Consider the following 13,348-nt stretch of genomic DNA (forward strand, 5'->3'; position numbering starts at 1 on the left):
TTACCTCATCCATGTTCTCTGCCCTAAAGTAGATTCCCTTTTTGCTCCCAAATTGGTCACATTTCTTTAATTTTAATTTCCTTTTTTCATGTTGATAAAAGTAATAATGATAATAATACTATATTACTTTGGAACAGTTGTGGTGGTCTTTGAAGGTTGAAGCAGAATAAAGTCCATTTTCAGGCACATCGCCCTCTAAAACACCTGATCAGCAGGCCTAATGCTGACGTTAAATGACCAGAATTAAACTGATTTCTGAATATTCATATTCCTCTATTTGATGAGCATAAACATAACATGGATCAAAGTTTACTATTTAAGTAGAAGTTCGGGGTGGGGTGGAGTTACTCATTCGGGTGCACGGTTCGCAAAAAGACAGTCAGACAAATTGAGAGTGTTAGTTTATCTTTTCCATTATTGTCACTTTACCATAATCCCATGTAGCTACTTGAGCCTGCAGCCCTCCAACCTCATTGACCACATTGCAGGTACATACACACCTGCACGACAGACCCATTTTAGATATCACACATTCCTCTATGCTACCACCACCCTACCCCCCACCCCCTCAAACCCTGTCTTATCCCTCCCACTTCTGAACTACTCGATGCTAATGCTGTTTGCCTCTCTCAGATCTGTTTGTTCAAATGACTGTAAGCAATATTAATGATCACCCAACCTAATTATGTCCCTGGACGATTTGTTGTGTATGTATAAAGGCTCCTTTAGATGATCACAGTTTCAGTTAAAGTTGGAGTTCTTGCTTTAAACTGAGCATGAAATATTTGTTCAATTTAATACCGACACTAGCTGATGTTGAGGTCATTTATTGTCCTGTGCTTGGTGCCATTGGAGTGCCCAGTAAGTTACTAATAAGTTCCTAATATCTGTTCCTTGTTGTGTCATTGGTGAAGTGTTTCTGCGATCTGAGTGCAAATTGTGATAGTTTCAAGAAATGCTAATTTTCCTCAGGTTTTGTTCAAACTCATTTGAATGTCTCTGAAAATAAAATCTGCCATGAACTAGCACGATCGGTCAGCATTTTGGAGTGAATTATACATATTTCTTGATATATTTAAGAGTGATAATCTCATGCAGCTTTACAAAAAAAGCTGAAAATGGATTTAACACAAAAAATAAGCATTTGAAAAGTTTGTGTCGGCCTATTTTAAATAATTGAAAATGAATTTTAAAAGCTGCACAGAACAGTTCAATAGATATATTGGTGGACAATAGTCAGTTTCTTAGTAATTAAAAAAGTAATGTTTAAATGATTTTAAAACATGCCTATTAGTGTCCTTGTGCCTCAACAAAACAGCTTAATTTTAGGAGCCTCCTTGAAGGCTCATAAATAGGCACAATTGGTGCAAATTTGCCATGGTGATGGATTAGATCTGGAAATGTGGACAGTTTTGTGGACATTACCAGTATCTAGCGCAATATTTTTAAGCTAACACAAAGGATCATGCAAATCCTATTTTGCACTGAATGTGATTTGGGGTGAATAATGCTCCAAAACCAAAGCTACCGATGTCTTTACATTTTGACTGTTTTATTTCTGGAGGTTTGATAATGTGGCACTGTGTCTGATATCTTCATTACATCTTCATCTGCAGTCTGTTTTCAGTGTGTATACACTGCAGATATGGTATTTGCTTAATATGATTCTGATAATAATAATGATCGTGGAATCCATTGTGAGATGCTTGACCTCATGTGTTGCCTCACTTCCTCTTCCTGCTCTTTTCGCAGATGTTTAGGAGGCCATTGAGTAGATTGTAAAGGGGAAAGGGGCACGTGAGCCTGAAAGGAGATTACTGGAGATTTATGGGCAAGACATGTTCTGGGCTCAACAATGATCTATGTCAAGTAATAAGTGTAATGCATTGCAAATCGGCAGAAAACAAACTTAATTGACTTTGTTGGAGTAAAGGAGAGGGTTGATGAAGGTAGCACAGTTGATGTTATGTACATGTATTTTAGATCGGTGTTTGACAAAATTCCTCACTTATTAAAGACTTGTTATCAAAACTGTAGTCCATGGGATTAAAAGTAAAGTGGCTGTGTCACTATGAAATTGCTTAGAGACAGAAAGCAGAGAGTTGTGGTGGGCATTTATTTTTCAGACTGGAAGGAGGTATACAGTGGTTGACACTTGGAGTCAGTGTTGGGAGAACTGCTCTTTTTAATATATGTTAATGACATTGTGTTGGATATATAGGGTATCATTTCAAAGCTTCCAGGTGACACACAACTTGGAAATGTAGTAAACAATAGGATAATAGGACCTTGGACCTTGGTTCAGGAGATCAGAATGTAGAATCAGTTTTGGTGGAGATGAGGAATAGTACGGGAAAGAAGTCACCAGTGGGAGTGTCTACAGGCCCCGAACAGTAATCATCGTGTAAGATGAAGTATACAAGAAGAAATATTAGGTGCTTGTGAAAATGGGACGGCAATAATCATGGGTGATTTTAATCTACATATAAACTGGAAAAATCAGATTGACAATATGAGCCTGGATGAGGAGTTCATAGAATGCTTTCAGGATAGTTTCTCAGAGCAGCACAGCATGTTCTGGAACCAACCAGAGATCAGGTTATATTAGATTTGGCATTGCGTAATGTGACAGGATTAATTAACGACATCAGAGTAAAAATGCAGCAACCACAATATGATTGAATTTTACTTCCAGTTGGAAAGAGACAAGAGTGGGTCTGAGACTAGTATTTTAAACTTGAATGAGGGTAACTATGTGGGCATGAAAGCTGAGCAAGCTGAAGTGAACTTGGTTGATAGATCAACAGCGAAGCAGTGGCAGACATCTAAGGGGATATCTCAGAATATTCAGAATAATTATATTCCTACCATAAAGAAAAATTCTAGCGAGACGACCTACCATCCGTGGTTAACTAAAGGAGTTTAGGAAAGCATCAAACATAAGGAAAAAGCATATAATTGCATACGATGAGTGGCAGTTCAGATGATTGGTCAGAATATGAAGAATGGCAGAGAATGACTAAAAGGTTAATTAGGAGAAAGAAATTAGAGTATGAGAGGAAGCTGGGTAGAAATGTAAAAATGGATAGCAAGAGTTTCTACAGGTATTTACAAAGGAAAAGAGTAAGTAAAAAGAGTGAGTAAAGTCTTCCAGAGAGTGAGAATGGGGTGTTAATAGTCGATAATAAGGAAATGGCAGATGCAATGAACAAATATTTTGCTTCAGTCTTCTCTATAGAGGACACAAAAAGCATTCCAGTAATAGCTGTTTATCAGGAAGTGGAAGGATGAGAGGAACTTGGTGAAATTACAATCACCAGGGAAGTGGCACTGACCAAAGATATTTGGAAAATCACTGACCCCTTTCCTGTGAAGCCGCGGGCCTGGATCCTGATGGATTTCATCCTAGGGTCTTAAAAGAGGTGGCTAATGAGGTAGTAGGTGCGTAAATGTTAATTTTGCAAAATTCGCTAGATTCTGGAAAGGTGTCATCAGACTGGAAAGCCCCTCTATTCAGCAAGTGGGGGAGGCAGAAAACAGGTAAATAATGGCCAGTTAAGCTTGCTGTCTGTTGTGGGGAAGGTGTTAGAATCAATCATTAAGGAGTTTGCAGCTGGGTACTTAGGAAAACTCAAGGTAATCAGAAATAGTCAGCATGGCTTTGTGAAAGGGAAATCATGTTTAACCAATTTGTTGGAGTTCTTTGAAGGAGTGACATGTGCTGTGGATAAAGGGGAGCCCATTGACGTACTAGACTTGGATTTCCAGAAGGCATTTGACAAGGTGCCACATAAAAGGTTGATGTGCAAAGTAGGAGCCCATGCTGTACGGGGTAACATAGCAGCAAGGAAAAAAGATTGGCTGGCTGGCAGAAAATAGGGTGCTGGAGCCTCAACATTTTACTATTAATATTAATGACTTAGATGAGGGGACTGTTGGCATAGTAGCTACATTTGAAGAGGACACAAAGATAGTTAGGAAAGTATCTTGTGAAGAGGTCATAAGGAGGTTGTAGAGTGATTTTGATAGGCTGAGTGAGTGGGCAAGGATCTGGAAGATGGAGCATGATGTGAGAAAATGTGAAGTTGTTCACTTTCGCGGGAAGAATAAAAACGCAGAGGATTATTTAAATGGAGAATGACTTCAGAATTCTGAGGTGCAAGGGGATCTAGGTTTTCTCGTGCATGAGTCACAAAAAATTAATATGCAGGTACAGCAGGTAATAAAGAAGGCTAATGGAAAGCTATCCTTACTTATGAGAGGAATTGAGAATAAAAGTAAGGATGTTATGCTTCAGTATACAGGACATTGGTGAGGCCACATCTCGAATACTGTGTGCAGTTTTGTCTCCTGATTCAAGGAAGGATGTAAGTACGTTGGAGACAGTTCAGAGGAGGTTTACTAGATTGATACCGGGAATGAGCAGGTTGTCTTATGAGGAAATGTTGGACAGACTGGGCTTGATTTCACTGGAGTTTAGTAGAGTGAGGGGAGACTTGATTGAAGTTTATAAGATCCTGAAGTGTCTTGACAAGGTGGATGCAGAGAGGATGTTTCCTCTTGTGCGTGAGTCTAGAACTAGGGCTGTTTTAAAGTTAGTGGTCACCCTTTTAGGACAGAGATGGGGAGAATTTTTTTTATCTCAGAGGGTTGTGCGACTTTGAAACACTCTGTTTCAGAAAGTAGTGAGGCAGGGTCATTGAATATTTTTAAGGCGGAGCTCGGTTAGGCAATGTCATCAATGGTTATTGGGGGTAGATGGGAGTGTGGAATTCCAAACACAAACAGATCAGCCAGATTCTTATTGAATGGTGGAGCAGGCATGAGGGGCTGAATGGCCTACTACTGCTCCTAATTCGTATGTTCGTATAATGACGGACTTCAGGACTCATACTGGTGAAATGGGCAGACACATGGCCGATGAAATTTAATGCACTGAAGTATAAGTTTATTAATTTTTGGTAGAAAGAACGAGGGCTGACAATATGAAGGGCATGGTACAATTTTAAAGGGGGTTCAGGAAGTGAGACTTGAAGAGGTATGTACACAAAGTTTTGAAGATAGCAGGGCAAGTTGAGAAGGCTGTTACAGAGGCACGTAGGTTTGTTGGCTTTATTAATAATGAAATAGAGGAAATAAGCATGGACAATTTGCTAAACATTTATGAAACACCGGTTAGGCCTGAGCGGGAGTATTCTGGCCAATTCTCTGCACCACATTTTAGAAATAAAGCCACGCATTTAGAGAAGGTGCAGAGAAAATTTACCAGAATGATACCAGGAATGAATGATGTCAGTTACTTGGAGAGACCAGAAAAGCTGGCTTGTCCTTGGAGCAGTGAAGTTTAAGAAGAGATTTCATGAAGGCATTCAAAATCATGAAGGGTTTTGATAGATTAAATAAGGAGAAACTGTTACCAGTGGGTGAATGTTCAGTAGCCAGAGGACACAGATTTAAGATCATTGGCAAAACAACCAGAGGTAGCATGAGGTCACCTTTTATACAGCAAGATGTTGTGATCTGGAAGGCATTGCCTGAAAGGGCAGATTCAATAATAAAAGGGAACTGGATAAATACTTGAATGGGAAAAGATTGCAGGGTTATGGGGAAAGAGCAGGACTAATTGGATAGCCCTTCAAAGATGATGCTATGAAAACATGTTTCCTTCAGAAATGGTGGTGTAATTGTCAAACATAATCCCAAAGTGTTAGAGGACCCGCTGGCCAGTTGTCAAGATCACGGTGCAGTAATATTAAACCAAGTAAATTGAATACTGAGTCATGTAGTGACAACATTGGAATCAAAATGAAGGAGCAATGCTCAAACTGAGCACTCACTCACTCTAGTTCTGATCCTGAGTAGAAAAGGAACCAGTTTAGAGAACAGCCAGAAGATCTCTGGGCACTAAGAACAAGTTGTGAAGGAAAACTGGAAAAACCTGGCTTTTTCAGCCTTGAAAGGAGTGACTGAAAGATGTATTGTCCGATGTAAAAAGGCAATGACAATGAACATACTGGGCACTATTTCAGACCAAACCATGACAGTGGTTCAGATTTCAGGAAGTTCTTCCCATAAAAAGTCATCAAGCTCTAGATTTGTTCTGGATACTGGAACAGAAACCCCGGAGCATGTGAGAAACAACTGAATACTGTATTGTGCGGACACATTATGGAGTTTTTCTGGATGTTGGAATTGAAGGTGGAGCAAATGGTCTTTCTTTTATCTGTTTTGTAACCTAGCTCCACATCTGGTTGGGAAGGACTGTAAGATATCCTAAGCACCCAAAAATCTTTCTATAAATGCAAGCTCTTTCTACCCATTCTAACCTCCATTCATCTCCATCTAATACATTGCTACTCCTGTCCTATCCAGTATAAACTCCTACTCACCCTGTGCTCACTGAGCTTCAGTTAGCTCCTGGTTTCCCCAGTGTCTCCATTTTAAACTTCGGTTCCTCCTGTTTAAGTTCTTTCATAGCCCACCCCTCCTTCTCTTTGCAAATTTCCCCAGCCCTAAAACCCCCTCTGATCTCTCATTCCTCTAACTGTCCTCTTGTGCACCCCTTCACTCCACCCCACCACTGGTGACAATCCTTGCAGCTACCTGGATCCCATGCTGTGGAACTCCCTTCCCCCACTTCTGCACTTTCTTCTCCTTTTAGACCTTCCTTGAAACCCACCTCTAAAGCTTTTGGTCAACACTGCTAACATTCTCCTTTTCGGTTCAGTGTCTATGTTTTCCTTATGCTTTGAGGAAATTCCCTAATTTGAAGGTGCTGTCTAAATGAACGATTGTTGTTTGAAAGAATATTCAGTGGAATAAATTAACACAACTACAGCTGAATTAGAAAAGAAAGATACATGAGCAGGGGCTGGTGTAAGAGTGCAGCAACATCGTTTGTAAGATTATGTTTTGTTTCATCAATAATTCTAACCCATGTGAATCCATGATTCACTGACCAGTGTGAATTTGTGCCAGAAAGGACGTTAAGTTTTGGGTTCAGTCCCAGGTCTGTACAAGTAGGAAGCATTATCATTCCTGACAATCTTGCACATCCTGTAACTGGTGACTTTTGCCAGGCTTAGAAGATCCTCCAAGCTGCCCACCCTGCACACTGGATGACCTAGGATTAGCACTGTAGGGATGAAATACAATCAAAAATAGAGATGCACTCCTTCAGGTAACAGAAAAACAGACGGATGAGAAGTGTCAATATTGATTTTGTTCTGGCCCTGGAAAGAGTGGGTTGCCAGGCCTTGTGTCAGTTGGTGATTGAAGGCCAATAATCTCCATCCCGGGTCTCCAGTGGTGCTAGGAAAGATCCCTGAGAAGAGACTCCTCCATTGGACCAACCACCATACCAAATGGTAGAATGTTTCACCAGAATATATCCTGATGGAAGAAAGGGTGAAGAAGTGGAGAGTGTGGAACAGCACATGGCAGAGGAAATCCCTCCCTTTCAGAGTGGAATGGCACAAAGGAAATTCCTCAGAGAAGCACTAAGTTAGAAAGAGAGGTAACATTAAGTGTATCCTATCTGTGAGCAGTTCTTCCCAAAGGACCAAATGAAATCAAACGCAACTGCTCGAAGCATCTGAGCCCCTCAATACACTCAACAGACACAGGGTTCAGTTCAGATTTCATTCTGCAGACAACATTGTTGGCGAGCAGGCGGTGAATGCCTTTCAGGAGATTGAGCTGAGACTCCTGTGATCCAGCTTGTCCCTGACTCTTGGAACATTTGCAGCTTCTCTATTCCCCCTCTGTCCAGTGCAATGACAAAAGGCAGGTGTAGGCAGGGATTGTGGAGGAGCAACACTGAGTTCAATGCCTCCTGGTCAGGAAGGCCCTTACTGGTAATCTGGGAGGATCCTCGATATACATTTATCGCTTCAGTGTCTGAGACATTACGTTGGCAACTGGATGTGTAAACATCGCGAGCAAGTCACTAACAAAGGGAGTAAGTAGTTGAGGTAAATAGCATAGATGCATTGAAGAGGGAGCTAGATAATCACAAGAGGGAGAAAAGAATAGAAGGATATGACGATAGGGTTAGCTAAAGAGGGGTGGGAGTAGGCAGATGAATTGAACAGATATTTTGCATCGGTCTTCACTATAGAGGATTAAAGTAACATCCCAGTATTAGCTGTAAGTCAGGAAATGGAAGGGAGGGAGGAACTCAATAAAATTACAATCACCAGGGAAGTGATACTGAACAAATTATTGGAGCTGCGGGCTGACAAGTCCCCGAATCCTGATGGACTTCATCCTAGGGTGTTAGAAGAAGTGGTTAGTGAGATAGTTAATGCGTTAGTTTTAATTTTCCAAAATTTCCTAGATTTGGGGAAGGTTCCGTTAGATTGGAAAATAGCAAATTTAACTCCTTTATTCAAAAAGGGAGGAAGACAGAAAGCAGGAAACTACAGGCCAGTTAGCTTAACATCTGTCTGAGGGAAAACGTTAGAAGCTATTATTAAAGACGTTACAGCAGGGCATTTAGAAAAGTTCAAGGTAATCAGGCAGAGTCAACATGGTTTTGTGAAAGGGAAATCATGTTTAACCAATTTATTGGAGTTCTTTGAGGGAGTTACATGTGCTGTGGATAAAGTGGATGTATTGCACTTAGATTTCCAGAAGGCATTTGATAAGGTGCCACATCAAAGGTTATTGCAGAAAATAAAAGCTCATGGTCATAGAGTCATAGAGTTACACAGTACAGATCAGGCCCTTTGGCCCTTCATGTCTGTGCTGGCCATCAAGCACCTATCGATTTTAATCCCATTTTCCAGCACTTGGCCCGTAGCCTTGTATGCTATGGCATTTCTAAATACTTCTTAAATAGGGTTCCTACCTCTACCACCCCTTCAGGCAGTGTTTTCCAGATTCCAACCATCCTCTGGGTGCAAAAACTTTTCCTCAAATCCCCTCTAAATCTCCTAGGCCTTACCTTAAATCTATGCCCCCGGTTATCGACCCCTCCGCTAAGAGAAAAAGTTTCTTCCTATCTATCCTATCAATGCCCCTCATAAGTTTGTAAACCTCAATCAGGTCCCCCTTCAGCCTTGTCTGCTCCAAGGAAAATAGCCTTGGCCTATCCAGTCTCTCTACATAGCTGAAATGGTCCAGCCCAGGCAACATCCTGGTGAATCTCCTCTGCACGCTCTCCAGTGCAATCACATCCTTCCTACAGTCTGGTTACCAGAACTGTACACAGTACTCCAGCTGTGGCCTAACTAGCATTTTATACAGCTCCATCATAACCTCCCTGCTCTTATATTCAATGCCTAGGCTAATAAAGACAAGTATCCCATATGCCTTCCTCACCACCTTATCTACCTGTGCTGCTGCCTTCAGTAATCTATGGACAAGTACACCAAGGTCCCTCTGACCTTCTGTACTTTCTAGGGTCCTGCCAATCTTTACAGCCCATCTATATCATCCTGTAATCCAAGTCTTTCCTTCTCCCTATTTATGACACCACCAATTTTCGTGTCATCTGTGAACTTACTGATTATACCTCCTATATTCACGTCCAAATCATTAACATACACTACAAACAGCAAGGATCCCAGCACCGATCCCTGTGGTACACCACTGGTCACAGGCTTCCACTCACAAAAGCAACCCTTGATCATCACCCTCTGCCTCCTGCCACTAAGTCAATTTTGGATCCAATTTGCAAATTTGCCCTGGATCCCATGGGCTCTTGCCTTCATAACCAATCTCCCATGCGGGACCTTATCAAAAGCCTTACTGAAGTCAATGTAGACTACATCAACTGCTTTACCCTCATCTACACATCTAATCACCACCTCGAAAAATTCAATCAAGTTTGTTAAACATGATCTCCCCCCGACAAAGCCGTGCTGACTATCCTTGATTAATCCCTGCCTCTCCAAGTGGAGATTAATCCTGTCCTTCACAATTTTTTCCAATAGTTTCCCTACCACTGATGTTAGACTCACTGGCCTGTAATTGCCTGGTTTATCCCAGCTACACTTCTTGAATAATGATGTCGGGGGTAACAAATTGGCATGGATAGAAGGTTGGCCAGCAAACAGGAAACAGAGGGTAGGCTTAAATGGGTCATTTTCTGGTTGGCAAGATGTAAAAAGTGGTGTGCCACAGGGATCTGTGCTGAGGCATCAACTTTTTACAACTGATATAAGTGACTTAAATGAAGGGAACGAAGGTATGGTTGCTAAATTTGCTGATGATACATTGGTAGGAAAGTAAATTATGAAGAGGACATAAGGGGGCTACAAAGGGACATAGATAGGTTAACTGAGTGGGCAAAGATCTGGCAAATGGAGTATAATGTGGGCAAGTGTGAAACAAAGGGATCTGGGTGTCCAAGTGCATGAATCTCAAAAGGTTAGTATGTAGGTACAGCACGTAATTAGGAAAGCTAATAGAATGTTATCATTTATTATGGGAGAATTGAATACAAAAGCAGGGAGGTTATGCTTCAGCTATACAGGGCATTGGTGAGACCACATCTGGAGTACTGTGTACAATACTGGGCTCTTTATTTAAAGAAGGATGTAAATGCATTGGAGGCAGTACAAAGAAGTTTTACTAGACTAATATCTGAAATGGGCGGGCTCTCTTACGAGGAAAGATTGGACAGGCTAGGCTTGTATCCGCCGGAATATAGAAGAGCAAGAAGTGACTTGATTGAAACACAGAAGATCCTGAGGGGTCTTGACCAGGTGGATGTTTTCCCTTGTGGAAGAATCTAGAACTGGGGTTCACTGTTTAAGAATAAGGGGCCGCCCATTTAAGACAGCGATGAGGAGAATTTTTTTCTCTCAGAGGGTCGTGAGTCTTTGGAATTCTCTTCCTCAAAGGGCGGTTGAAGCAGAGTCTTTGAATATTTTTAAGGCAGAGGTAGATAGATTCTTGATAAGCAAGGGCATGGAAGGTTATCGGGGGGAGGTGGAAATGTGGAGTAATCAGTTCAGCCATGAACATATCGAATGGCAGAGCAGGTTTGAATGGCCGAGTGGCCTACTCCTGCTCGTAATTTATATGTATGTTCATATGTTTTGTATGGAATATAAAGACCAGCAGAGACCAGTGGGCTGAATGGCCTATTTCTGTGCTGTAAATTCTATGTAATTCGAATCAGAAACCCCAGGCTGATTCTCACATTCACAAAGTTAGCAAGATTCACGTGGATGAAGAGCATATTATCAGTACAAGCCATGAGAACTACATCCCTACCCAGCTGATACAGATCAACTCACCAGTAATCTGCTCTACAGATAACACAGGAAGGTCCATGCACAGATGACATACAGTTGATTGGGCATGAGACATCTCTGTTACACTCTGCACCCCAAGTGAAGTAGACCTCCGAAGATCTGTTGACTGGAATGAAATGGCCTGAGGGTCTGTCTGGGAATAAATGTCCTCCCTCCCTCCTTGTGCTGTGAGCTTACTTGAAGGTGCTGAATTAGTACAGATAATTGCACCTGAATCATTAGCTCCCTCCTCCCAGACCTTCCTACCTCCCACTTCCACCCAATCACAGGTTAACAACAGGCCATCCACTCTCACCCTCCTTCTCCAGTTATCACCAGGCCCTCCTCTCCACCACCCCTTGCCATCCTCCCTCGGCCATCTCCCCTGGTTAACACCAGGCAGATCTCCATTCTTCCAACTTAATGCTAGGTTCTCCAGCCTCCCTCCACCTAGGTTAGTAGAAGACCGCCATCATTCGCTTTCCCCTCACCCCTGTTAAGACTAAGCCCTCCTCTCCTTCCACCAACTCTAAGCCCCCGGCCTGGTTAACACCATGTACTCCCCTCTCACTCTCCCGTCGACCTCCCCCATCACCTCTCCCCCCGCCACTGTTAACTGTAAGTCGCCCTCTTCCCTTGCCTTCCCCTCTCTTGGTTAACAACAGGCTGACCCCAGGCCCCAGTTAACACCAGGCCCTCCCACCTCTCTCTCTTCCTTTGACTCCATGTCATTGACACTAGGCCGTCCTCCCTCGGGCTCCTCCCTCACTGATCCAGGTCATATGGCCAGAACTCATGTCTGTTTTTAAGATACATGCTGCTTTTATTTCTCTCAATTGATTAACAATATGTCTTTTTTCATTTTACAATCCGTTTCCTGCTGAAAACACGAGTACAATCAGACGTCATTTTCAAATATGAGATGCAGTAAATTCAACAGAACATCCTGTTTAACTGATGCTTTGAACTCGACCAGTAATTCCTACCTTAATTTTTTTTTTTGCAGTTAACTTGCTGGCGATTGTGATCCTATCTCAGGGAAACTGCGGTCTCTCCAAATGTGTCACTCATTACCTGGTAGCCATGGCAGCGGCTGATCTCATGGTTGTCATGACTGATGTGATTCTGAGGTGGCTGATTGTTTATTTCCCAGTTTCTTTCCTGGATATTACTCCTGTATGTAGTTTGGTAGCGATGCTCATTATTTCCACCACAGAGATTTCTGTCTGGTTTACAGTTGCTTTCACCTTTGATCGATTTGTGGCCATTTGTTGCCAGAAGCTGAAAACTAAATATTGCACTGAGAAAACTGCAAGGGTGATTATTGGATCAGTGCCTGTACTGAGCTGTTTGAAATGTATTCCCTGGTTCTTCAAATTTAAAGCTCAGTACATCTTCAATAACTTGGAATGGTTTTGCATTACAAAACCAGAGTATTACACTTCAATCTTCTGGGCAGCATACGAGATTCTTCATCGCCTTCTAACCCCTTTGCTCCCATTCGTTTTGATTCTGTTTCTCAACACTCTGACCTTCAGACACATTTTAATAGCTAGTAGAGCCCGCCGGAGACTCCAGGCGGGCAGTGATAGGGAGAGTCCCAGTGACCCCGAGATGGACAAACGCAGAAAATCCATCATTTTACTCTTCACTATCTCAGGTAGTTTTATTGTTTTATGGATGACCTATGTTACGTGTTACCTGTATCAGCGAATTGCATTCATGTCTGATTCCCGTACCCCTTCACCCACCGCAAGTACCATCGGATACCTGCTCCAGCTCCTCAGTACCTGCACAAACACCTGTATCTACACAGTGACTCAGAGCAAATTCCGAGAGCAGCTGAAAACGGTTGTGAAATATCCTTTCACTATGATTCTCAGATTCAATAAACAGTGAATGAAAAGATTTCTCAGCATTAGAATTCAGTTCCATCTCATAAATAAGATAATATCCCGATGAGCAGCACTAAATTCAGAGCCCAGAGGATCAGGATTGTACCAGAGCCCAAATCCCAGAGCTCCGAGCAGCTCAGCATTGATTCCCTTACAATATTTATCCAATTCCCTTCTGAAATTCTCTCTTGTTTCTGCTTCCATCAC

General features: G+C 42.0%; 1 protein-coding gene across 1 annotated transcript; it reads left to right on the top strand.

The window, feature by feature from the left end:
- The first annotated feature begins 776 nt into the window (after positions 1-776).
- LOC137378636 (probable G-protein coupled receptor 139) lies at positions 777-13,145 on the top strand. Its single transcript, XM_068048928.1, has 2 exons — positions 777-861; positions 12,253-13,145. The coding sequence occupies exons 1-2, from the start codon at positions 777-779 to the stop codon at positions 13,143-13,145; spliced, it is 978 nt and encodes a 325-aa protein (XP_067905029.1).
- The last annotated feature ends 203 nt before the right edge of the window (positions 13,146-13,348 follow it).

Source organism: Heterodontus francisci, chromosome 17 (assembly GCF_036365525.1).
Source record: "Heterodontus francisci isolate sHetFra1 chromosome 17, sHetFra1.hap1, whole genome shotgun sequence".
NCBI classification, from domain to species: domain Eukaryota; kingdom Metazoa; phylum Chordata; class Chondrichthyes; order Heterodontiformes; family Heterodontidae; genus Heterodontus; species Heterodontus francisci.